General features: G+C 35.0%; 1 protein-coding gene across 1 annotated transcript in view; it reads right to left on the bottom strand.

Annotated features, from left to right (window-relative positions):
- The window catches only part of LOC149772045 (uncharacterized), a 55,982-nt gene that overhangs the window by 5,076 nt on the left and 23,376 nt on the right, over window positions 1-27,530 (bottom strand). The window contains exons 5-8 of the mRNA XM_089947942.1: window positions 26,732-26,864; window positions 20,866-20,982; window positions 16,307-16,348; window positions 11,423-11,485 (exon numbers count right to left, since the gene is read on the bottom strand). Coding sequence (XP_089804068.1) covers window positions 11,423-11,485; window positions 16,307-16,348; window positions 20,866-20,982; window positions 26,732-26,864 — 355 coding nt within the window. The remainder of the gene's footprint in view (window positions 1-11,422; window positions 11,486-16,306; window positions 16,349-20,865; window positions 20,983-26,731; window positions 26,865-27,530) is intronic.

Raw genomic sequence — 27,530 nt, 5'->3', positions numbered from 1 at the left:
CATTATTGAAAAAGGATTCGGACTAAACACAAAAATATGCAAAATCCAATTATTGCATGAATCTAGATGAAACGTCAACATGTGTATAATATCAATAATTGTTTGTATCATCAACGTCATCATCATCATCATCATCATCATCATCATCATCATCATCATCATCATTATTATTATTATTATTATTATTATTATTATTATTATTATCATTGGATTGTTATATAATGTTTCTTAGCAATTTCTTGTTCTGCTTATATTATAAATGTTATTGTCCGTTTTATCAGGTTGGGTTGGAATTGCTGTCATACTATATTCCACCGTCTTATATACTATGAGACCTTCAATTTTAGCCATGCATCGTTTGAATGGGTCCATCCCACACTCAAAATGCAACAAAGGTCAGTTAATTTATTCTACCTCTATCGCCGTCCTCCTTGTCAATACAAAAAGCTGTCTAAAGCACTCGCTTTGGAGCAGTTTCAGAACATCCCGGGATAAAAATATTAGATCTGTCGCTACCTCATTATTTCTGAAGGTTTTAATTTTCGTTTTGAGTCTCCAGAAAATCATTGCACAGACAACCCTTAAATTCCATTTAGGTTCTCAACCTCAAACAGTCAGTTAACTAAGCCAGAAACGTATGCACATACTGGATTCGATTGTTCGTAGAACAGAAGAGGATAGTCTGCAGTCTCCTTTGGTGTCTAACACACGTGCATCGAGACACCCTAGCGTCATATACCATCACGATGGGGCTTACCTCCGTCCTCCACCGGATGCCAAATGGAACCCAACAAATGCACGACATCAAATAATACCTAGAAATCTTGTCAAGTACAACAGCTAAAGAAGAGCTTGCGTTTATTGCTCGATTAAACATACCCCAACAACATAGGCAGAAAATCCGTTTTCCAAATTAACTTTTGATAAAGAAAAGAATCTGCAATATAAATTATATGGATAAATAACAAAACTTTTGAGAGCATTCGATAAATACGCGATTGTGGTGGCGTAGAAGTTTGTGTGTGATCAGGCATAACAGAAATGGTAATTCGAGCTGATTTCAATGTGAAGATATATCTGAGCTGGGACTTTACCTATTTGGCGCGTATAAGGAAGATGAACTTGTTTATTTGTCAGTGTTTTGGTGTACAATTTAAACTCACCTTCTTAAGTGGGAAAAATTATAATACAGTCCATGGCTGTAAAATGGACTACTGTCCTTTGGATAAATGAAAAGGTGTATGCCCTGGAAAGCGTGAACAGTGTTGTACAACATTAAATTACGAATGCTGTATATTATATTTGCTCGCGTTTGGTACTGGTGTAGGTGCTGAAATATTTCTTATATGCGATTCGGAATCATATCACTTAATCAGCTTTGACGACGAAGCGGACCTGTTCGTGAGTATTATACTTCGCACCGGTGACATTTCACTAATGCAACTATTGTACAAATCACCGATATGATGTATAAATACTTGATGATATTAAAACCGATAAGGAAACACTCGACTAAGTCAACAATCGCATCAAAATATACGCACAATCGAAGCTATTACAGTTTCTAATCATAGTAGAGTTAAAATAATAGAACTATTTATGGACGGAATTTGCAATTAGAGAAAGACTTTCCCTTATATAACAGTATGTCCATTTTGATTCAACTCAGACAGCTCGCGCACGAGCGTGAGATACGATGACAAGCCGTATGTGAGAAGCTGGTATTCTTATGTTTTTATGAGCAGTAAGTGAATCACAACCGGTTGTGCAACTAGAACTGTTTGCCACTGATCAACCAAATGCAACGAGAACAGTAAAATCCATTGAAAAAAAATTGCGCTTGAGCATAATATACAAATCCCAACTACAAGAAAGCTGACATGCTTACATTTTTAGGTACCCCGAGGCAACTTCGTGAAACTGCATCACGATGGTATATCCAAATTCCTCCCGAGTCTGACGAGCTGACACTGCACGAGGGTCGAGAATGAACGAAACAGTGGTATTGCAGCCGCTTATGCCCCTGAAAATCCTGAGTATTTTCGTAAAGAAATCCATCTTTGCCGTATCAAACATGCCATTGCTACTGAATTTGCTGCAAAATCACAGCAATTACAAGTAACCGAGTTTACGTTCCACGAGCGTCGCGCTAATTTACAAACGTATTGGGCATTTATTCCGACCGAATTGTGCCAGGTAAAGATCTGTTGAAGTAGTTATCAAAGATTCGTCAAGCAACCATATCGACGTTACAGTCCACATGCACCTTTCGAGAAAAAGCAAATGTTGCTTTATATGTGTTTCTGACTATGCGTCATGATTATGAGTCACCAGACAAGTATGGTTTTAAGATCACCACCTTGTGGCTTTATGGTGATCGACTCACAATCGTAAACCACAAATACACTAGGAGAGAGGCTAATTATGATAACATCGACAGAAGTTTCGAAAATATTCCGGAGACATTGGAAAATTGAACCAAGGCAAGATCTGAATCGGTCTGTGAAAAGTGCGTACTAGTTGACATGCATATCTTCTTGTAAGAACTATTCCGTGCTTCTACCTACATAACAATATCAGATTGTGTTCCGCTGCGATCAGTGATCAACGTAGAAAACGATGACAGTTGATGTTATTGGTGAGAGATCTTGTCTAAGTTACATCTCAAGAGTGACAACACAGAGAAGCAGAGGAAAAAATATATGTAATACTTGAGCGAATACAGTTTTGATGATACAGAATTTCAAGTGAAGGTAACTAAGTTCACAACCTAAACGTTAAACGCTTAACCAGGATATCGCTGTTAAAATGTTTACTATTAACCTCCACCTCCCCCTCAAAAAACCACTCTTTTTCTTGAACTATCCCACATGTACAACACAAATATTCACATTGATCAGCTGTTGCTGAGCGATAATAATAGTTCGGAGTCGCGATCTCATTGTGAATAAGACATACATCCCTGTTGTTTCATAGGCACAGCAACTACGCGGGTAAGATATTGCCATGTAGAAGTTACATGTACATATTAGCTCCCGAAAGCTGCTAGCTGACAATGACTTAAAATGTGGTTGAATCAGTAAAAACACTCAACGTACGAATATGCCAGATCCTGGTAAAACATTCTTATGTTTATAGCGGTGCACCGAAAAATGAACTTAAAAGCAAATACAGTCAAAGTTGCTTAGCACGTCCCATGTGGATTCTGTTACAACATTCTCAGATGTGAAGGGCAAACTGAGCCAAAAATGTTATCTCGTTCCTGCAGTGTTTCATAACCTGCGCGGACATGATGACAAATTAATAATGCAAGCAGTAGCAACGGCATTAAATGCACCAATGAGCGCAGTTCCAAACAATCTATAACAACAGATGTGGTGTTGGAATGGTTCAGTTGCAATTTATTGATTCGCTGCAGTTTATGAGTTCTATCATATACAATTAATTAGTAATTAACCTGCCTGTATAAAGCTTCAAAATAACCAGTCGATATGGTAGCACTAATGCCGAGAAGTTGTAGTTGATAACATGAGGGGATGGGAAAAGTTTGATGAAACACACTTGCCACCGATCGAGGTGTTTTAGTCAGACACCACACATTACTTGAGGTAGGCTACTGTTCAAAATCAATGTAGAGACGGAACTGTTAATCTGTATTGATCAACATTTGTTTGTTGAGCGTCGAATCCGCAGGATTTCCATGGCGAGCCACCTCAATGTTCGTGTCAAGAATCTGAACATAAATGGGTATTCTTAGAAACTGATAGAGAATATCCTGAATAACTACACCCATAAAAAGTATCCTCTGGTCTCTGAACACGCTAGCAGTACACCGAGGGTGAGCGTTCCCTTATCAGTGTAGAATTGTAGACGAATTAGGAATGCACCAAGCTTGTCCCAACTTTTCAGAGCAAGACTTCTGTGGGGTGCACGTCCGAGATCAATAGTTGTATATGTGGTTGGTAATGTATTGCACAAATGTCCATTAGGGGCTTGGATTTCGCCGAGATGTATGAATGGTGCCGTATATATAAACGAATACAAATCTGCAAACGGATGAAAATAAACATTATGAGAAAGATTTGTTCAAGCTCATGAATAATTCCTTATTCGCGAAAACAATGGAGAAACAGCGGAAGCGTAGCTGCGTTGATTTTATTAGGGATATTGAACAAGATAAACAAGACAAACTTCCATTGCTCTTTACCAATACCAGAACGATATTTATTCGCATATTGTAGCTGTCGCATTACCGAACTTACTTGACCCGTTGTTTAGCTACACGAACAAGAAGGTCGTGTGAAAAATCATAGACGAATGCACGGTAAAGTTAATATAAGATCATGTGGGATGGCTTCCAAAAATGTATTAGATCGCGGTCGAACCACAATCCTCTGATAACAAAAAAGAAAGCATATGGAGTCGTACACGTAATTGTTTCAAAGGATCACATGCATGAGATGCTTGTGAAATGTCTCCAGACCGACGTCTCACCCACACGGCAAATACAATTAGGTCAAAGAAACGCTGCACCGGTCAAGACCTGTGCACCAAGTCTGTTTGTTACCCACTTGATGCCAAATGATGCAGATTCCACAACGGAATTGCTACATGGACATCGGTGCAAAAGCTCCGCATTAATAGGTTCACGTATTACATAGATCTTGGTGGTAGTCCAATATTTCCATGAACAATTTGCAATGGATTGCTTGGTTGTTCCGGCAATCGTGGATATGTCTCCCATTGTGTTCTCTGTCCTGGAAAGTCAAGTCTGTCCAAAATTTATATATCAATGGACCATATTGGCTCATGAGCGCGATGTTGCCCGCCTTGTAAGACCCCTATTACAAGCAAGAGCCATAATTGTTTCCGATTGATTCTAGTGGTGGGTGTGAACTCATTTTATAAATCACGGTGACAGTTTTCCACCGAATCGCATAGGCGAGTTATAATCCAATTACGCATGTGATTTCGTTATTTAAAGCTTGTCTGTTTAATAAAAGACGTGTTACACATTTATGAGACTGCTTGTATCTCAGGGTCAGAGACCTCAAAAACAATTTCGAACACACGTTCGGCAACTGTACAGTAACTAGTTTGGTGGCGGTTTATGTTAGCATGACCAATACGAGCCCGCAAACGTTGTTTTCTAAACTGCTCAGCAACATACGCGATAAATGCTTATCCTCTACAATAATCGTGGCCATGCTAATGGATCCCGAGAGTAAATACGTTTAAATGCATTAGGAACACTTGCTGAATCTTTATATTTCAACGGCTCCACATCATTGTATCTGCTGGCAACATATACACAGTTTAACTCGTATTTGTATTGTCGCAACAGACCTTGTACCACGTTCACTATCAAGTGGATGAAATAAATATCAGCATGATGAACCTCGTCATGTGCTTACATATAAAATAAACCACTGAAAAACTTCGTGCTTTTTTGGCCAGCCATGCTCATGCAGCCACATGGGTGACCTTCGTCGCGCTCGATAATTTTTCAACGGCAGCATCACGTTTCCAGTGACCTCGAGGACTAAAATATATTCTCGATAAAGTCCGCTCAGAAAGCATAATATCAATATACTTTCCATCCAATGTGTGTCTTGAACTTCATACCTCGTTTAATGATTCGTGTAACGATTCGTTCTTTAACTGTAAGATTTACTGCGTTCAAACCATAAATGAGATAAAGGTAGGCATGCTGACGTGCACAGATATCATTTAATAACTTTTAAGGAAGATCATTTCGTTAACATGCACCAGAAACAAGATTTATCGGTGTATCACCAGGCTTTGGTTGATTGTTAGAATGAAAACGAATATCACTGCGTTTACCAAACCCATATCAATTGTATCCAGTTATGTGAATTACACAGAACATATAATGCATGGTGTTTCTAAAGGTTTCGTTAATGCAGTCACATCAACAATAGCGACCGTTGAGACCCTGTGCTAATGGAGATGGAAGTTGACATAAATGTGAATATATTTTTTCTACATCAAACACAATTTCAAGATGGTATGAGTTTTCATGCGACATCGCACACAATATGAAAAATAAAATATTTTATTATGCATGAATTCATATGGCATCACAGAAAGCAAAACTGAAGATGTTTTAAAAAACAATCAAAGGTCTTCTGCCATTGACTTTACCTCGTAGCTCGGTGATATATTCCCAAACTCAGTTGGCGCATTGATCATCTATAAGCAAAAGTCTCAGATATTGATGAATTTGATTATCAGATCGCCTTCATTTAACTGGACCATCGTCGGATTATCAACCTTAACATGGTCTCAAAGATTTTTATGGAGAATCACCAAGAAGTAAATATCCCGTAGTTAATTTATTGGATTCAAGTGCAAATAATCTTATTGTGTGCGACGTTGAGATGTTTGAACACAAACGCAATCCATCAAGAATATGTTGCCGAGGTCGACATACGAAGAAAGAACTGATATATCTGACACAAAGATTCGCACATGTGCCTAAATTAATAAAAAATATATGTACTATGTTGGTTATATATTTCATGGTGCTGACGAGCATTGCCTTGCAAACATTAATTGAAACAAATGCTCCGCAGATACTTTGAAGGCTGAGTTTTGAAGTATTTTTTCGGAAGTCACCCAGGAGCAATATAGCTGTGATAGTATTGACCTGACTAATGGACCATACAAATATTGTGCAGGTTTTAATAAAACAGTTGAAACACTACGATAAAAAATATAATGTTAAAACCCGATAGTGATAGCATAGCAGAGTGTGGTTGTTGTTGTTGTTGTTGTTGGGTTTAACGCCATTTTTCAGCACGCGATTGGCTATACATGGCGGCCAGTATTAATGGTGGAGGAATAACCCGGGAAAACCCGGGAAAGAACCACCGACCCACGAGAAGCTACTGGCAAGCTTTCTCACATACCCACATTAGCCGAATCCGAGACTCGAACCCACGCAGACAGCGGTGAGATGGCAGTGATCCGTAACGAAGAACGCTTTAGACCACTCGGCCACTCGGGGCCCCCATAGCAGAGTGTGCGGAACTACGCTGTATAGCTCGTCGTGAACACGAACAATTAATTTATAATGTTATAACCAGCCGCAAATGTATCAGAGATGTGCTACGATCGAGACAATCTGCATATTAAGATCTAACAGAGGTCTTTGAACAAGAGGTGACGAAAGTCGCGATAGAACCATACAAACCAGTGGGGCTTCTCAAGGCAGCCCGATATTTACTAGTGATGCTTAGTATACTAGAGACAATTATGAACATTCCACAAAAACAGCCACCCTGGAAAAATTCAGAGATGGAAACATACCCGTAATTCTTTCATGAAGATGCTCGGTCATGGATAAATGAATCAATATCATCCACATAAGCAGCGCTATTATGAACACATGTCTCCGAATTTCCATAATATGTTTCGATGAATATGTACGTGAAACCGAATCTGAACCCGGGCAGTCATACGAAGCCGAGCCCCAGCAATAGAAAAAAAAGGCAGAAGCGGCACCCCACCCAAACTTGTACATACACACCTAAGAGCAAAATAAATAGAAATATCAACACAAATACAACAAAGTTCACCAGTCCAAGATGAAACGTCCACATTGGAACACATATAAGAAAGACATACATCTAAACGCCTCCGAAAAAGTATATTACGAGAAAAGGAAATGAATCTTTTAAGAAAACACGAATACGCATAAATGTGGAGACAGCGTACAGTGATATAGCGATCAAAATAGGTAACAAAGCATATACAACAAGGTGGAATAAATAACTAATAGAAGGAAAAGGTCTTGGTTGACTGCGTGACCAGAAGGACCTTGTGGATCGGTTTGAACACTTGTGGGGTCTGTTCCAGCAGGCAATAACGCACCAAAAGTTATTACTGAGGCTGCATCGACTTTTTTGGAATTTGCTCACTAATAACATAATCGGCTCATGAATATTTCTCCTTTTCATTCATTATCTTATTGAAGTTATTACGGTGCCAATAATGAATTCTTTTGCGATTGAAACACTTGGTGTTTTAAACAAGATTTATGTTGTTATGCAAATACAACCCCGAGCGTACAGGGATGATTAGAATTCCATCAGCTACACCATAACGAAATTTCATTTTATATACCCCGGGGAAAGGCTGCACACCTAGCATTGCATTGTTGTCGTTGCGAGTTTATTACAATTAGCCTAATATCCACTCAATTCCGTTTTGGTGGTCTTGGTGCAAATAACTCATTTGTTTCTTCTGCTGACAGTGGAACCGCCAAAAAGAACTTGAATGTTCCGGTTTAAGAATGAAATTCATCAATGAAGAGATTGGACGGAGAGACAGATTAGTGATCTGCACAACCTATTCTTATAAGAGAACGTGAGCATATAATCAGTTCTAACATTGCAATCAAATCTGCACCATGAACGGTTGATATCACACGGTAAGAACATTTCTTGCTCAGCCCGTAGACATTTCGAGGGAAAACGATTCTTTATCTCCGATTCCATATCATACCTAACTTTGTCATGATTTTATCAACGTTTCAAATCAATTTAACCTGTGATATCATCAGTGGAAATTATGAAAGTAGAGCTTAATCAATCGTAGCCACCCTGACGTACGTACTACTTGGGTTTTTAGCAACTATAGAATCAGGTGGTTTTATGTCGCATACTCCCGCATCGCTTGTATACCTTACATGTCAAAACGGTCAGTTAGCACGTTTGTTTTTATAGTAGATCTCAGCGTGAAGACCCTGACAATGCAATTGTGCATTACTGATAGACCTGATATTAAAATATAATGACAGTCGTGCGTTGCGTTATTCTAACAATATGGACTGTTAACCTGTTTACATGACATGTTATGGAACTGGTCTTGGCGTTGTTTTTCGTGGATTGTTCACAGCAGCCCCAAAACTGCTCCTGACCGTGTGTTTGCTAGCTGCGTCAATTACTAAACACGTTCAATGCAAGCTGTTGTTAGCTTCAATATCGGTGTTGTTTATCAGTTGAAAAATCTGGGATTGGAAGCCGTTCAATCGATTCGAGATCAACTAGGACGATTAGTCCCTCTAGTATCAGTAAATGTTGAGCCAAAGGTTCCAACTGCACTAATGTTTACAACAACAATGCCAGCTCGGTAACGTTTTCAATAAAGCATCAGCATCAGTCCGATTCGGTGATTTCTAAGCTGGTAATGAGAAAAGGTTTACAGTTTTCTCACAAAAAGTATTAGAAGAGCCAATAATGAATGAGCGGAAGCTAAAGTTCGCCATGGCTCAAATGCAATAAAAACCAGAGGCAACATTTGACACCGACGCAACCGTATCGATGGATTGAAGCTAAAAAGGTTTTCAGTATTATTTCTATCCCGCCAGAATCCTTAATCAACAAAAGTAGAATTACAAGTGCAGGACATGTTTAGGATTTTACTTCTATGTCAGGTGTTCTTGGATATTGACGGAAATATTCCACAAGACGATAGTAACACATATCTCATCAATGCCCCAGTTAAATTTATTATGAATGGCAATATCACATTAATTAATAGGGCATTTTACACGATTTACGGAAAGGAAATTAAAGCAAGTCTTGACAACGTTGAAATTACCATGACGACTATTGGACTCGCCAGAAGCAGTAAAACTTGCGCGAGATCCGTTAGTCCAACTATGACGTTTATCATGGAAAGATCTGATAACGCAGATTCTCAACGGTGTATTATTAAGCGACTTCAGTACGTTGCAGGCACCACTGCCGCAAATGTACAAGCTATGGTCATAGGCGCTAACAACACTTAACAATAGATTCACACAGCATCAAGCGGAATTTTATAGAGGTTAATATAGGTTTTCTTGTGCAATTCCTCTCAGTTATATATTTGGGGTATCAGAGAAGTCCGCACGGCACATTTAGAGCCATGCATATAGTCACACCATTCAGTACGAAAAATATCAACGATGCAATTTAGCGTGCAGTAGGTGCTGCTGACCAATTTGAGTTGTTAACATTTACACTATTAATGCCTGTATTAAACCTTTGCTGGATAAAGAAGACCGTTTGTTACTGTTTAATACGTCTAGAATCGTGTAAGCAGTGTTGTTTGTCGTGCACACCACAGACAGACATGCAGTAACGTCCATTTTGGATCCGTTTACATTGCAAATAAATAACTTTCATGGTCTTAACGCATCAAAAAACATTTTCCTGGCGTTTCAAACTATAAATCTCAAGAATGACCAAACCCGTAGCAATATAATATAGCGAAAAGAGTAGTGACTGAAGTCTCTTTGCTGTTAAGCAGCAATCAGGTACTCTCAAACGAAATTGTGCTAGGCAATAAACAATCATATTGCACTTGCGAACTACAATATGTGATCGTATCTGGACTGGGATCAAAACATTGGGATACGTATTCTAATATACCAGCATGAATTAAATTATCTGTTCCGATTTATTGCATGTCATAGGAATACCTGTTGTTTCGGCAGTATGTGGTCGACATGTACATACATGCACGTTTAGGTCCGGCTAGTGCCGGCTGTTATAGATGTCATTCTTTATCCTCTCTGACAAGACTGTTGACGGAGGGAGCAAGTCACATAAATTCATATCAGTACAGAGAAGAAGCTTCCTCATGATCTGGATTATCACCAGACTTTGGTTCGCGTTTTGGACCATTAGGCTTCGGCAAATTTTAGCAAACGTTTTAGACCGTTTTGACTAAGTTAGATTTTAGCCTGCGCTAGACTATCAGGTAGGAGCCAATTTTGACCAAGGTTCTTGAACATGCACGTTTGGTGAGTATTTAGCAACAGTTTTATATATTATTTTTGAAGCATATTTAGCGTATTCCTTTGTCCAATACATATGGCTGATTTAACCCAGTGGAATAGCTCCAATGAAATCCGAATATGTTAAATGTACAGTTATGTTTACGGTCGTACGATCACTAAGGTAGTAATAAAATACACAAGTATAACATAATACATAATTTCATAGTATTTAAAGATGGCCCAAGCAAACGACTTCGTTAAATTAAGTTAAAATATTAATAAACTCACCAGAAAATAAAAGAGCTAAATAAGAGAGACGCTTAGTCTGTCTTTCATTCCCTCGTTTCACACAAGCACACGCACACATAAAATGCGCACTGAAGAAGCAATGACATGATATGTTAGAGGTCCAAAACGCAGATAGTATTTCAGTTTATTTATATGTCCAATATAAGAAGTAAATGAATATTTCTGAATAAGATACGGTATTTACACAACGGTGTAAATAACTGTTATCAGTTATTAACAAAATCGGGTTTCAAACTGCATTAAATATTTTCTCTATAATGGTATCATTGTAAGGATGGGAAAATAAATGTCGGTAAACAAAACTATAAATGGAAATTTTACCATCTAATTCAACAACGGCTGAAGATTCGATTTCATTTCCTCCTAACAGTGGTTGCATCTTCACTGAAAAGACAATAATTTTACCGATTTTAGACATCGAATGATTATGACTTCGAAAGCGACTGCACCGTAAATAGAATAGCTGATACCTGGTTTTATTCCGTTTTAACCACAACAACATAAGTTTCAGTTTGGAAATTGGAATTCAGATAAAACGAAACAATTGATAGACCAAGGGGAAAAGTTAGAACATAAAACATGATAACATAAATGAAGGTCACTATTGCTGTGAAACCCACTCTTAACTGTTTCCTAGGGCATGGGAAATGTGAGACGTGGATTAGCAATAACTTTGTTAAGTTGCTACCCTGTCATAACGTTTAGAAATACGTGCCAGACATGATCATTATTGCAATTATTACAGCTCTTGTTCGGATAAAGATTCACATTAAATTTGTTTGAAACCTTAACCCTTTTAGTAGTCTGAAGAGGACATATTTATTTTCCTTAGTATCCAGATTATTTCAGTTTTTACAAGAAACAGTTTGTGAAATATATGATGGTATCCTACTGAAACTACCTGGGTCAGCAGGTATATTATAATAAAGGTGGTCATGCTTCATGGCATTTCTTTATAATCCCTATACGTATGACAGAGCTTTATGTCTAGATAGCATATGCTACAATGCATAGTAGTTGGTACTATGGTTTTATAAAAACAGTTAAATGTGCAGAAAAGGTCCAATCCTAGTGGCGACCCGCAATTCCCAATAAAGAACTTCATTTTTATTGGGAGTGTGCCCTGAATTAAGTTTTGAAAAAATGGATTTGGGCACTAAGATTATTGCCTCTCCACTGTTCATACATGCCAAAAAGAGGACTAATGAAGGGCCCATGCCATCAGCTTACCTGACTTTACAGAACTTTGAGCTAAAAGTGTACGCATAATTTTCAAAAGCATATATTGGCATTCTTAGGAATCTATGGATCTGCAGGTATATATGCATACAAGCATGCCAACCAGATGTCCTTTCTTAACTCAAGTGGTTTTGCTTAATCCTCCTAATGGGGTTTTCATTAAAAAAGATTTTGCACAGAACGTTCAAAAATGTACATACAATGATATATTGTAAAGATGGCATTAATTATTATCCGGTCGTCTACCTATAAATACAAATATTTACAAAACTTGTTGTCTTCACTCCTTTTTGTAGCGTTTTGTAAGAGCCTAAACTCCGCTATATATATATATATATATATATATATATATATATATATATATATATATATATATATATATATATATATATATATATATATATATATATATATATATATATATATATATGTATGTATGTATATATATATATATATATATATATATATATATATATATATATATATATATATATATATATAATATTTCGTTTGGTCTTATATGTGCAGTTTGTAGGAAAACTGTCACTACAAGAATAACTGTTAACTGTGTGAGTATTTTCCCAGCAGCTCTTGCGCAAGGAGCTGTAGTTAGCTATATTTGAAGAAATACATTCTAGTCATGTGGTGCATGGACTGATATTAATGGAGACAGAAAGAGAGAGAGAGAGAGTGAGGGGTGTGGCGAGGGTTTTATGTGTTATTCTATGCTGAGGCATAGCGAATTCGCGGAATTCGTACAAGTCGTTTGAGACGAACATAACAAAACACTTCATATTTTTTATATACATTGATGATGATCCCAAAGTAACCTCATTTTTACGTAAACGCAGGGCCGCCCTCAGGCGCTACTGAAGTAAAAGGAAATCAGCTGAAACTTCGAATTGCGGCATTGTAACATGTAAACAACATGAGGCAACTTCGAAAGATTTTATGTCGTTATTTTTTTGTTCACCAGCACTCTTTGTGAATCAGAATGTGATTATCGATTAGAATTAAACACATATACTCTAGGAAACTTTTTTAATCTTCAGTGATATGGATTTTATATATCTATATTTTTTATAACTCATCGTACAAGATTTTGTTTGCTTTGTTGTAATTTGTTTTCATGATTGTAAAATTTTGTTATTATTTATTGCTGTATTTGGCTTACTTGGATAGGTCTATTGTAAGATCTAACGAATGTAAAATTGCGTAGACTCTGTACATAGCTGCTTACGTCTGTGTTTATAGGTACTAAAAATTATTAGGATATTTTTTGACAATATTCGGCTTTCTTCCCAATGAACAGTTGATATCTTAGAACAATTAAATTAATTCCTATTGGATAACTTAGGTCACATGAATAGATATCCTGAAAAAAATTACGTCACGTGGGGAAGACTACTTCATATAGTCAAAATAGATTCTTGCAGGTGTAAATACGGATAAATCTCAGAGTCAGATTTAATTTATATTTTTTGGAATCATTCTTACCGTTTTGTTTTTTATTCTAATAGCAAGTTTGCAGACGTGTTTTACTTTGAAATCATATATTAATATGATATGGAAAACATTTGTCTATATTGTTCAGTGAAAATAGAAAGTGCTTATTGGATTATAATCTCTTTCTGGAACTATTGTGACTTAAGCAAAGTAATTTTGGAGAACGCATTTTTGATAACGTCCCGATTCTACGTGGACTAGAACATTTTCGATTCTAACATTATTACGGAACATTTCATTCTCGTTAACTTTAATAGAACTTTTTCATGGCTATTTTGAATTACTTTTTAATGCTGTAAGTTCCTCTCACATTTTCATTTATAACATCCATGCTTAAACTGAGTGTTCAGTTTTACAAAATGTTTGGGTTTTAGTTCTTTATGCTAATTAGGGTGTGTGTTTGTGATTTTGATTTTTATAGTTGCTTTAACAATGTCCCAGTCATATCGCTACGATATCTGCAGTGTGATGTCTAGCACAGACATGTAGCATGATGCCCCACCCAGTCACATTACTGTGACACCAGGCCGACTAGTCTTAACACTGACCTCTTAATGCTGAGCGCCAAGCGAGGTAGCTGTTAGTACCATTTTTGTAAGTCTTTGGTATGACTCGGCCAGGGATCAAACCCACGACCTCCAGCATCCGAGGTGGACGCTCTAACAACTACACCATCGGAGGGGTCTTACTTAGTGTGTAACCATAGATTCATAACATGAGGAATAAACAAAAAAGTTAATGCCAAAAAGATACTGACCCACAAAGTATTGGTCATTGTGACATGATATATAAATCATACAGCGCTTATACAAACTAAAGACTATTTTTGTTTGTTTTATATTTATTTTTCATATTTTATTTTTAATAAAACTCAGCTTGTGAAACGAGAGTTATTACCATATTTACCGAGGTGTAATGTATAGACTGTCAATACTGATGGAGTGACAAGCTTTATGACCACTGTTAGAAGCAGTTTGTATACTTTGGTCAATATTCGTGTGAAGCCTTAGTTTGAATGATAGTACAGGCAACATGTGTAAACGTGTGTGTTCTCACATGGTTTCCAAAATTTTGCAATACCCACTCGATGTGTCACCGTTTATTTTACATTTTCTGGCTTACATTATGTCGGTTTTCACTCCAAGATAGAACAAAATAGCATATGTACGGTATTGCATACACGAGCTATCGATATGTACAAACTACCATAATATATGAATGAGCAAGTAGATTGCAAATTCGCACCGGATTGAGATTACACGCCCATACATCTGGGGGTACCATGTGAGACATGTGAGACACTGACTTTTTCAGCATCAAGCAATACATCATTGTATAGAATTTCATTTAAAATAATAGTATGTCAAACTAATTATTAAATGATGCGTTTTTAATGAAGTCAAATAAAATAATTTACTTTTAGATGTTGAAATATTAATCTACATTGCAAATATGCTTCAGGATAAAAACTGCAGAGCCCGTTAGATTCCATGTCATAATTGAAGCCACGCTTACTCTCCTGTCTTCAGATTTTAACCATAGTGACACAAGAAATAAGCCAAATTGTTCCATATATTGGAATTGTTGTTTTGTTTGAATTTTGTAAATAAAAATCTTAGGAATATCATGCCAGCAATTGTGTTTTGAAACAACTTTGACTAACAAGCCAATGTAGAACGGTTATCGAATTCTTAAAGAAAACTAAACAACCGTGATACCTTAAATTTATGATGTACTTCTTGTTGATGGAGTAAGTGCGAGGCGTATTTTTGAATATAAATGTATATTTAGTAGTTGAAGAATAAATTATGACTATAGTCACTTTTTATTTCTTTTCAACTAAACAATTGGTATTGAGTAAGCTGTTTTCAGATGTGGTGATTCAAAGTGACTACACTAATGTGCCTGAACCATTTACAAAGGAATCGCTTATAGCATATATTCCACCTTTAATTAAAATAGTATTAATTAATAATTCAAATGTTTTCCTGTCAAATCCTAATCATCTTTTACGTGACACTTACTTATACGTCAAGTGAATAGTTATTAATGATTAATTTCTAAGCCCTTTTTGAATGTTATTGTTAATCTCGTAGCAGCCATGTTTAAGTTATTTTCATTTGGTCTGCGACCAGCATTGCTTAAATATCGTGATGGTAAGAGGAACCAATTAAACTAAATTATATTTAGGGTAATCAAAGCAGATCCAAAGTCCAATAGTCGCGAATTCAATCAATGTTTCACAACATTCAAATGCCTGCTTAATACTATTTACCTAAACAACATGTAGGACAACACACACAAACACACACGCATACATAACATTCTTTTGATAAGTGAATGCAGAACCTGAATACTCCATTAGAACAATACCATAATTTCCTCACAGACTATATTTTAGTTTGATTCGTCAAACATCAATGATTAGCAAAGTAATATCCAGAATATTAAAAGCCATACCTGACTCCTTTGACTTTTTGTATCTCTTGTGTTCGTTGGATTCTAAAAGTAAAATAATTAGCCTAGCATTAATAAAGTAAACAAATATACATGGCTTACTCGATTAGCTTTAAAATGTACACAATAATTCATATTTAACTTTCATAAATGCTAAATTTGATAGCAACAGTATAGTAAAACTTGCTACAAGGGACACCTACTTCTCTGAACATTAAATAAAAAGAACATATAATGGTCACCGATACAATATAAGGACAAAAATTTGTCAATACAGGAGTGTCTTTTAGAACAGGTTCGTTTAAATAAACTTGTATGCTCAGTATACTCCGTAAACATAGTAACATATAATAGCTGAAATTAGAATGGAATGGTGAGCAGTAAACTTCCAGTCAACCCACTATCACAGCCCAGTGCATTATATAGGACTCTTCGTAGCTATCCGTTAAGTATGTCTCAGGTCTGTGAGATTAGTATGATCGCTAGTCTGTCAGAGAGATAGACGGACATGCGAATTACTATAATTGCCTCATTTATATAGGCCAAAATATATATAATATAAAATATAGCAAGGTGTTTACTCATAAATCCAAATAGGAGCGCATTTAGTGTAGTAAACAACATGCTTACTGTAATGGATATATTATGCAGAGGCAATGGGGATATGTACTTTGCACAGATATACACTGACAAGGGGAGGTATAAACAACATTAAATTCATCACCCTTATGTTGCAACTTTAAACTATCTACTTGAGGCTTCATGTTGAAGAAGGAATTATTCAAACATTTTATCAAATTATAACAAAGTATAGTCACAGTGTGATTAAATGTAAATGGGTTAAGTGAACATGACAAGGATTTGTTATGGTTGAGTTATCCTATTTTGAGATGCAGAAACATATTATATTGCATCCGAACGTATCCAAATAATGACGATGTAATAAATTTATAGCGGACAATACATAAGTGACTTAAACAGTGACCTTGTATTTCGAATTTGCCGAGTTACTTTGTAGCACGCATCAACGTTCCGTTTTCCATCATTATTATTGAAATAAAATACACAATCAAGCGAATATAATAACAAGTAATAGGTAAATATTTTTATATTTTAATCATGACATAATTTATCTTTTTGCACTTGTCAAATCTGGATTGAGCGAGTTACAGAGTAACTCAGTACCATGGTTCATTTGAGGCTGTGCCCATGTGTTCTAATTGTAAAATTGAGGATACTTTTGGATGACCACGTCTAACATTGTACATATCTTTCGTCTAACTATTTTTGTTGATAAACTTCCATAGCAAAGCAGCATGTGAAGATTTTATATTCCTTCACATGTCTACAATGATGCTAAGCATTGCAAGTAATTACAAGTTGTACAACTTTACGCCAAAACTTAAAATATCTGGCATCATTTTGCACTTTTACTTTCATTATCATTGACGAGCAGGGGTTCAATGAGTAAATTATAGCATAATAGCAGAAAAAGTATGTACAAGATCGAGGAAGTTAATACGATACAGATGTTGCACATTTTTGTTGTCAGTAAATTCAGTTGTCATGAAGACTTTGTAACTTGATCTCTTGTAGTTATAGTGTAATTTGACTATCTTGGTATTTACTGAGAATACCTTCATATGGCTTAGCCTCAAACACTCCGAGCTTGTTAATCTTCATCTTTTTGTAATGTCTCTTAAGTAATTTTAAGTTAGGGCTCAGACATAATAATCAAATAAATGAATGTATTATGTTTTACTGTTTATCTTCTAAATCAGTAGGACCAGATCATTGGGTGCTGAAAAAGGACAATAAGTAAAAAAAAGTCTCAACTCTGTATTAATGTCTTCAGTCGAATGCAAGAGCGTATCTAAAACTAATTCTTTTGGAAGCATTTTGTTCGCAAATAAATTTACACAATTTGACTTTCTACGTAACCTGACCCTAGTGCAAAAAGCACGAATGCACACGACTGGCGACTCAATTATTTCTTAATTTCAACATGCAAACTTTCGACTAAATTACATGATTGCAAGTATCTAATTATTTGTTGTCACATATCCAGTTATGTTATGATGAAGGACTTGGTGACTTTGTTATGTACTCTTTTCTATTACATGTTCTTTATTAAACAGTACTACACGTTATCTTTATCAATAAAACCTAAAAGACACCGACTATAAATGGTGATGTTGTGAGAACTGTGAATATTCATAATTTGATGTTTATATTACCTTATGAGTCGGTGTTTGAATTTAATGTAATGTAGTACAGCAGAACGTGTCCTGTTATAATGCTACTTAGTTTAAATTATGTTTCTTTTGTTTCGTTCTTTTGCTTTTTACAAGGGGTCAAAGAGAACGGTTTTCAAGACAATAACTGCATATAGACAAATCAGCGTACAAGACCATAATTTTCCTTTAATAGTCCTGCACGTTTAGATTTTGGCAATTCATTTCAACATTTCGCACAAAACCTACACTGTAATTTTCAATTAGGTCTGTTTTCTTACGCAGCTAAGTGCAGTACAAGGCGTTCTAAATGGAATAAAAACTAGCCGGTTAACGATGTGGGTACACTGCATCATACACTAAGTTAACAGTAGACAGTATTTTAAGATTTTTACATTATGCGTTGAACAACAATGTGATAGATCTCGTTTCAAAAATTGCCGACCTGCATCATAATCTAAGGAAAAAGGGAAAGGAAAACATACTAAGGAAAGACTATTTATGTGAGGTGTTCTTACGCATGTGCAAGAGGGGTTGTCAGAAAGAAAGTGAATGAAAACACATGATTAAGTATTAGTAACTTGTTTGATGAGATTGTAAAATTAGCTGTGCGTGCACCAGCCTACTCTTTCAGACATCGATATAGTCGAGAGGAAGATAAGAGAGTGAAAAGATAGAATTCCCTAGGTCAGTCGTATAAATGTAACAAAGTCAAAGTATATGGGTACATAATGAAAATAAAGACAAGCATTGTGTTTGATGCTGGCCACTTTCGTGACTTTGTATTTAACATAAATGATATAAGTGAACCAAAAATTTGCCATGTATTTATAGCATAACCTAACTATTTAGCCAAAGTCTATAGAGTAAACTTGCTAAGAAATTGAACAATGAAACCTAGCGTATAATACAGAAATGTTTTGAGGCTGAAACCGCCGTAAGCATGTTTATTATATACTGAGCAGACTCAGCTTAAAATATGTATCTACATCAATATAACTTGGAACAAAATATATCAAGTATCGATACTAACAAATGAAACACTGAGACGAACGACATTATAAACAAAACGAGACTGTATAAACCAAATAACCTTGTAAGAGATTATTTCCGGATGCAACCGCCTAAAGATCGAACAAATGGAAAGGCATACAAAATACAAAAAAAAAAAAAAAAAAAAAAAATACAGAAACATATCATGAACAACGCCATTGGATATAATAATTATATACAGGGAGGTATGATGGGGTGGAGGTGGGAAAAATTTCTACCAAACAAAAGAACACGTCCTCACTCCAGAAGGAAATTGGAAAACTGACGCCAAAGCCCCTAGCAGAGAGAATCCCTCAGCGCACAGCCGGTGCGAAATCATTGCGATTGGCTGGGTGGATCACGTGATTAAAAACTTTAAATATATTGGCTCTTGACAGCTCATTACACGACCAATCTAGCGCGAAATTGTAGACCCAATCACCCCTCTCATAAATGTCCTTACCCGAGGGTAAATCGTTCTATGTGACGTGTTCTTACGTATGTGCAAGAGGGGTTGTCAGAAAGAAAGTGAATGAAAACACATGATTAAGTATAATTAACTTGTTTGATGAGATTGTAAAATTAGCTGTGCATGCACCAGCTTTAAAGAGTTAATTCCTGCAACGTTTTGGGTAAACTGCATATGATTAATATAACCGTAACCTCACCTTTTCAAGCCTAGATCTGTTCATCTACATAAATTTACATCAGACCTTGATATATGAAGCTAGTCGAATCAGTATCTACCTCTCCTATATCTTACTGGATGCAATTGTAAGACTCAAGCCAATAAGATTGCATATTACATTTATAATATATTTGGGAATGTCTGCAGCACCCTCCATAGACACGAACACATGACATGAACACATATTTGACGTTTCTGACAATATATTTTTCAACACTAGCAGAGCTATGCAAATCACATCGTCCGATGCCCTTGGGCCCGATAAATCGAACTCGGTACCCCTCGTGTGATTTTCGCGTCGGGCAAGTCCTATACATTAATGAAAAGATAATGTATTTTTGTAAGTCCATTTCTTTTCTTGCAAATAAACATTGCAACACTTATTCGTACCAGTTTAGTGGCAATATGGATCCAAATAATCTCAATTAAATGTCCTATATATTCTTATAAGTACCTTGGAATGCTTAGTACAAAGTATTTTGGCGTGTCTTCTGGCTTAAAATCCACAAATAGCATTGTCTTGTGAAAAATATATGGAGAACATACTATTTACGATTAAACAACATTTATACATTGATTGTAAGTACCTTAAATTAATTATCACTTACTTTTTCTGCGATGTATTAAGAAAGCCATCACAGTTATCACCAAAAGGAACGAAATACCCAGAATTATGCCAACCACAATAAAGACACTTGTCTCCAGTGATAATGTTGGACTGTTAGCTGCAAAATACCAATATATATATATATATATATCAATATATATATATATATATATATATATATATATATATATATATATATATATATATATATATATATATATATATATATATATATATATATATAGCTGCGAAAATATGCTTTTAAAATAAGTAACAGAAAAGATGGAAAAGCAGCAAACTTTTTAAAATTTATTTACCTAGAATACACAGTGAAGATGTAACAAAATGAACTTACCGTATTACGAATGAAATCCCAAATAATCCTAGGAATACAGACACAAATCCTAATAATTTAAAGTCCATGATAAAATTCATGAGAAGTCAAGATTAAATCCAAGCTGAAGGTGTTGATGTGTCTGTCGTAACCCGCATAAAGTTAACGCGTCAACAGTCCTTTGTTGAATCACATTAATATAATTCCACGTGTGAATTCACTATAAATTCCACTGAATGTCTCTGTCCAAGAATTTTATCAGAGCACTTTTGTAATTCTAGAGAAAATAATCACTTGAATTTAATAATTTGAAGAAATAAATTCCAGCCCGGAATTAAAACTGGATACAACATATAATATAACTTGTTTTTCCTAGATCTTAAACCGCGAATGAATTTTCCCTTCTTTGATGAAGCTGTATAATCCTCTACTTGACCTCTGGTCACCATTAGTATTTTCTTTAAGAAAATATTACCATCTAGAATGATCATAATGTTTACCAAAAATGTTAGTTATTATTAGAAACCAATCACTAAAACAAACAATATAGCACGTATACTATATCAGTACTATATCAGGTAGATTATGTGAATTCCAATAACCTTGACCTAGACGCAAATAAACATATTTATTTATATTAATGATGATCCTAATATTAAGCCCATACACATTTGTGGATCTTTTAACTATGCATTAGTTTTTAACAGAATAAAATATAAACGTTAATTATTATCCAACAGAAAGAAAATTCGTGATTTTGTACAATGTAACATACAATGTTGCATTACAATAGCATGTAAAAAAAAATTAAAAAATAAAAAATCTAACTAACAAACATTGAAAATTAAATATACATTACAATATGTGCTCGTATCGTATATCTTGCATTGCGATTGATAGATTAAAGTCTTTATACACTTTTATAAACGAGAAGAAAAATAAACTCAGTGTTATTATTACTCCCGTAATGTCTGACAAGTGTCATGATGAAACACGTATTACATCAAGTTTATTTCATGCCATCATTTCAGATAAAACCTGCCAGCAAATTTGGAATCTAAACCTATTAGGCAGTTTTTAAAGCAATCCAGTATTTATTATCAAATGTATTACAACGTATTTCTTGCTGTAGCTGCCTCAGATACCTTCTAGCGTCGTCCCTAACCCATTTTAGGACACCACCGCAAGGCGTCCTCACAAGATTGTCCAATCCTACTTGAGGCTTTCCCTAGCTTAGCACTTGAATGTGGTAGAATCATGAATACTATTTAAGGATGTTGATTAGACATACTTACACCTATATTAACTTCTAGTGGAATATTATCTGCACGAAACACTACTCGTATTTACGTCAAAACTATATAAAAAAATGCACAGAAGTAACTAATGACCAAGCCAAAAGCTTTGTTTTCAACAATCCTGGACCATATCCGTTACGATATGACTAAACGGATTAATTACCGTAGTTTATTTTATATCAGTCTTCATACGAGTTATAAGTTTACGTTAGGAACCAACTTCTTATAAACGTAACTAATGCAATTGTTAAAATGAAAGAAAAAGTTTTATTCTATCCACTTTACGAGGGTACATAGATGAACGGATACACTCTTCTAACTTTTAATTTATATTTTTGTTTGTTGCAATTTAATTTAGATAAAGTATATGATATAGCAATCAATATTAATCATAACCACAAAAGCAAAAGAATAATTTTGACTATAAAAATAAAAATAACATTTAGAAAATGAACAGTCTGAAAAAAAAAAACATTTAAGCAGTAAAATCGTGTAAATATTATTGATTCTCTATCTGGTTGAGAAATACAATCTAGCAATGAAAAGGCTCTGCGTAGGCTGAAGTTGCAGATTCACGGATTGTCGAAGCTTGTGCATCTTTCAGTAGAACTCCACATCAAAAGCTATAACTTGAATAGTGAATACTATCAGTAACAGGTTTCCAAATTTACTAGGCACGGAAAGGTAATTGCATGTTTCAATGGTTTACATTTATATATATATATATATATATATATATATATATATATATATATATATATATATAATCAAAACGGATGTACCGTCTATATGAGTCGATTTACGGTACTACGGTTCATCATATCTCGGCTAAAAATGTAACATACGAAGAACCATCTATATATGATCCTGACCAAACAATTTAGAGACATATACCAATTAGAAACTGTATTGGATAATAATATTGAATCTTGGAACTATAATGTTACATTAGATATTGTGATGGTGGAAGTGTGTACTACTATTGAAAACTAACTTAAATTTAATTACTCTATTCATAACCAGTCAAATGATAGGTAAATTTGTTTCTTAAGAGAACATTTTAGTGCATGGAAGGGTAGACGTATCATGTAGGATTTCGGAAGATGATACTATTGACATGAGTCACAATTTCGTCTTAGACGTTTAAAACACATTGTTTCTTTTTAATTCAATGCAACTGTTTACAATCGTCGGCTATTAACCAGTATGAAATCAGATTAGTGCCAAGTATATGAGATGAAAATGCTCAAATATAGGTTTTCCTTGCGGCTGCGCGGTTCCGCCGGTTCCAACTTTCACAGAGCGTAGACATCGAGGAATGTTAAATTAAAGGAGAAATACAAGATAGTAGGGTTTTTGTGCTCGATGATTTTTATACAAAAGCTTTTGGTGAGGAATTGATGGTCCCACATTATTTCCTCAAAATTATTTTTATGGCGTGTTGGGAATGGCATTGGTGTTTAAAAAAATTGACACAAAATTTTTTATCTATAAATACGTGTTATGCTCAACACAGTCGATCATGTTTGATACTTTAACTATTTTTATTGAAAGAACAAATCGCATAATTGTGCGAATTTTTCGATAAAGATATGAGCATCACTGATTAAAATAAATGCTCATTTTCATTTGTGAAGTTATTTTAGACAGCTCAAAAGATCTATTCATCTCTACTGACGTATATTCTTCTCGGTTTTACTAATCGTGTCATGTCCATTTTTCCTGACTTGGCATATATTTATAATTCAGAGAATATGTCTGAAGCATCACGTTACATCAAGCTAAACTTGTCATCTAAAGACAGATACGTTATATAGTTCTGGGAATGAGCCCAAACAAAATAAATTAAGTGCTTTTTCTCCTTCACTGTATATGCACCTATTAGTAGTTTTTCGTACAAATCTAATACAGTTGGATTTAGATAATTTAATTACTTTTAGTGTGCCAATATTGAATGTAATGAACTTCTTACGTCTTAAATAGAGATACAGGTATATTTCCTCCTCAGCGCTATTCACCTACCGCCGCTTGGTCATGGAATATGTATACTATGATATTATCAGAACCGTGGTTTCGATTATAATTAATTGCTATTATTGTACTCATTTTATATTTCAGAAAGTATCGTTACTGATTATTTATATTAATATACTACGTGAACTTTATCGGCCGCCAAATTTCGGATAGATGAAAAATTAAATAAGTGACAACAATAACTGAATTGTATGTCACTAAAGCCAGAGCTAGAATGTTGAATACTGAGTTCAATGTATTATCCAACTCGATGGATCAGCTACAAGGAGATAATTCACATGTGCATCATAAAATTCATGTTTTCTAGGAGTACGCATAGACACCTAACATATTGTTCTTACTTAGCCAAATTCCACGTAACCTGTTTTTGCATCATCCATCTATCATCCCTTACTTGTTTCAAATTCTTGAATAAATTTCGTTCACCTAACTAGTGTTCATTATAACAACAAAGGTTATGCAGTTTGCTACAACTGCTCTTTGAAACGCAAGTATGCTACATTTGCTCATCGTGCTTTTCTCTTAATATTTAACAAAGGTTAATGAAAATGTGAAATGGGCACTTGTATACGTGGTACAAAACAGCTGCTCAGTTTTGAGATTATAAGATTGCAAAACTTTATGCACAATTTGTCAGTTAAAAAATAAATAGGACTTACTTTCCTGTTCTATGAGTTGGGAAAAGTCCTGTAACATTTTTATTATTAGTTTTCATATTTTGTACAATATTTTCAGGTCTACTTTTATTCATTTTTTATGGCATTGATCATTCATTGGTGTTGTTGGCGGGTGTGTGCTAAGGCTGCACATGTGAGAAACAACTTGCGTGTGTAATGACACATGTGTCAAACGCATGTCAGGCTGGAAAATATTAATCATACCTCGATATATTTCCTCCCACAGACCCAACACTAGGGATTTAGACAAACACTAGTGGCAACCCCATCGCATAACCCTATACAATCCCACTTGACAGGAAAATATAAATATATGCATTTAACTAATACTGACCTCGTGATCCCTATCCATCGCAGGGACAAAACACTTAGGTCATAATATTGAAACTAGCATGATACTTACACGTTAACAACATATACACTTACAGGGTGTAAAAATAGATTTATTTGAAACTGAATTTAGTCCGACAAATTATCTAATTATCAGTAGCTTTCTTAACATCAAACAGTATACCTTGTACCTTTTTAAATGTCATGACCTACAGCCAGTACCCCACCGTAATCAGTAGCCTGTGGACAAGATTAGTTTTAATATATAACTAAATACTCACTAATGAATCGAGACTATCGAATGGAGAAAAAAATCGAAATAAAATGTGTTCGTGGAACAAAGAAGCCTAAAGACAGTCTCTGAAAAATCAGCTGCACGCAAACGTAACAAAGTTGTCACGTATGGGGGAAGGACGAAAGAAAGGTAATAATCTGCGCCCTACTATTAACGCGGTGTATCATAAAGGTAATTGACCGCATAAATAATTATTTAATTCGGATATTGTTTCTTACCTCATTGTTCTCGTGTGTCGTATGTTGTGCAGATTTAAGAATGAAATGGATTTGCTGATATATCAAACGAATCAAAGGTCTATTCTGCTCAAAGTTTTAGAAGTAATATCTTAGCAAACACATTTTGTTTGATAATTTGATTTAGTAATCTTAAAATAGTAGTGTCATTTCTATTTTAAATAGCGTTATCATATTCGGCGAGCAATACGCAACTAGCTATTATAAAGACTAATAGAGTTATCCATCTTAGCAGTGCGACATTGATAGCACTTTCTATTTATCAATCATCATGGCTTACCTCGACTGGTAATATTATCTCCTAAGCTCATAAGGTCAACTTAGTTTTAGATAATCTGTTGCAAATATGAGGCTTAATATTTACATTCTTTGAATATGTCACTCGCCATGTTCTTATCTTCACCCCGTGTCTTTTGTATTCAGTACTCAACACGAATTTTTTACGTTAACGCTATATAACTTGATCTTTAAGATAACATAAAACCTTAAAATATGTTCGTGCAACAATCTGATGTTTTTAAGGTGATTTGCCATACGTATATGCATATCACCAGCAATCATCACATCAACACAATTTATCTGAAAAAGAAACAATGCAGTAGTCTCAAAATGTTGATTATTTTAGTATAGGATTATGTGAAAGAAAAATTATAAATGCCTTACTTCCTCCAACACTGAAGGTAGAGCAATGGTTCAGTTGCATCGAGTTTCTCGCACAATTTAGGGCCGGACTCACGATACATGCATAACATGTACAAGCCTCCTTTCCTGGAGTTAGCTTTAGCATTGGTTCGCTCTGTAAAATGACATGTTTATGACAAAATTGTAATATTAACTCGCTGGACCGCCTACTAAAGTATTAAACAAGAGTTATTAATTTTGAAATTTACAAAACGCGTCTCCTTGGTTAATTCCCATAATTGCTACAGTGTCTTTTTTAATCTAACGTTCTTTCTTTTACTTACAGTTTTAACTTAACATTTTTGTTTCGTCTCCCATCTCCTCCACCACTTTTAACTGATTAAATCCCTAAATCTAACATTCATTCAATGTTTCTATCAAAACTTTTTTAATCAAAATACAGTTTAATTCTGCTTGAGTCTTATTATGTACTAGTGACGTGTACTCCTGGTAAGTCCAATTTACGCTAATCGTTGTATCCACATTACATAGTCATGGAATAAATAATAATAAAAATATTAAAATATAGCTCATCTCTTTGAAACATATAAATACTACCAGATTGTGTAAGATATTTCGTAATCTTGTTTGATGAAGAAATCAATATAATGGCAAATAAATCATTACGTTTAGTGTCAAGCACACACAATATGACATAATTTTGAACATGATCACACAATTTGGTTAAATGTAATCTCCTGTTTTCGTCACTAACATTCACGGAATCAGTTGACTTGAATTTCGGCACAACTAATATGCTTTTGTTCTTGGTACAAGATGT

Source organism: Sinohyriopsis cumingii, unplaced genomic scaffold (assembly GCF_028554795.1).
Source record: "Sinohyriopsis cumingii isolate HCF-2022 unplaced genomic scaffold, ASM2855479v2 utg001522l, whole genome shotgun sequence".
In the NCBI taxonomy this organism is placed as follows: Eukaryota; Metazoa; Mollusca; class Bivalvia; order Unionida; family Unionidae; genus Sinohyriopsis; species Sinohyriopsis cumingii.
The sequence above is the reverse complement of the archived record's forward strand: the minus strand, read 5'-3'. Positions and strand labels throughout refer to the sequence as shown.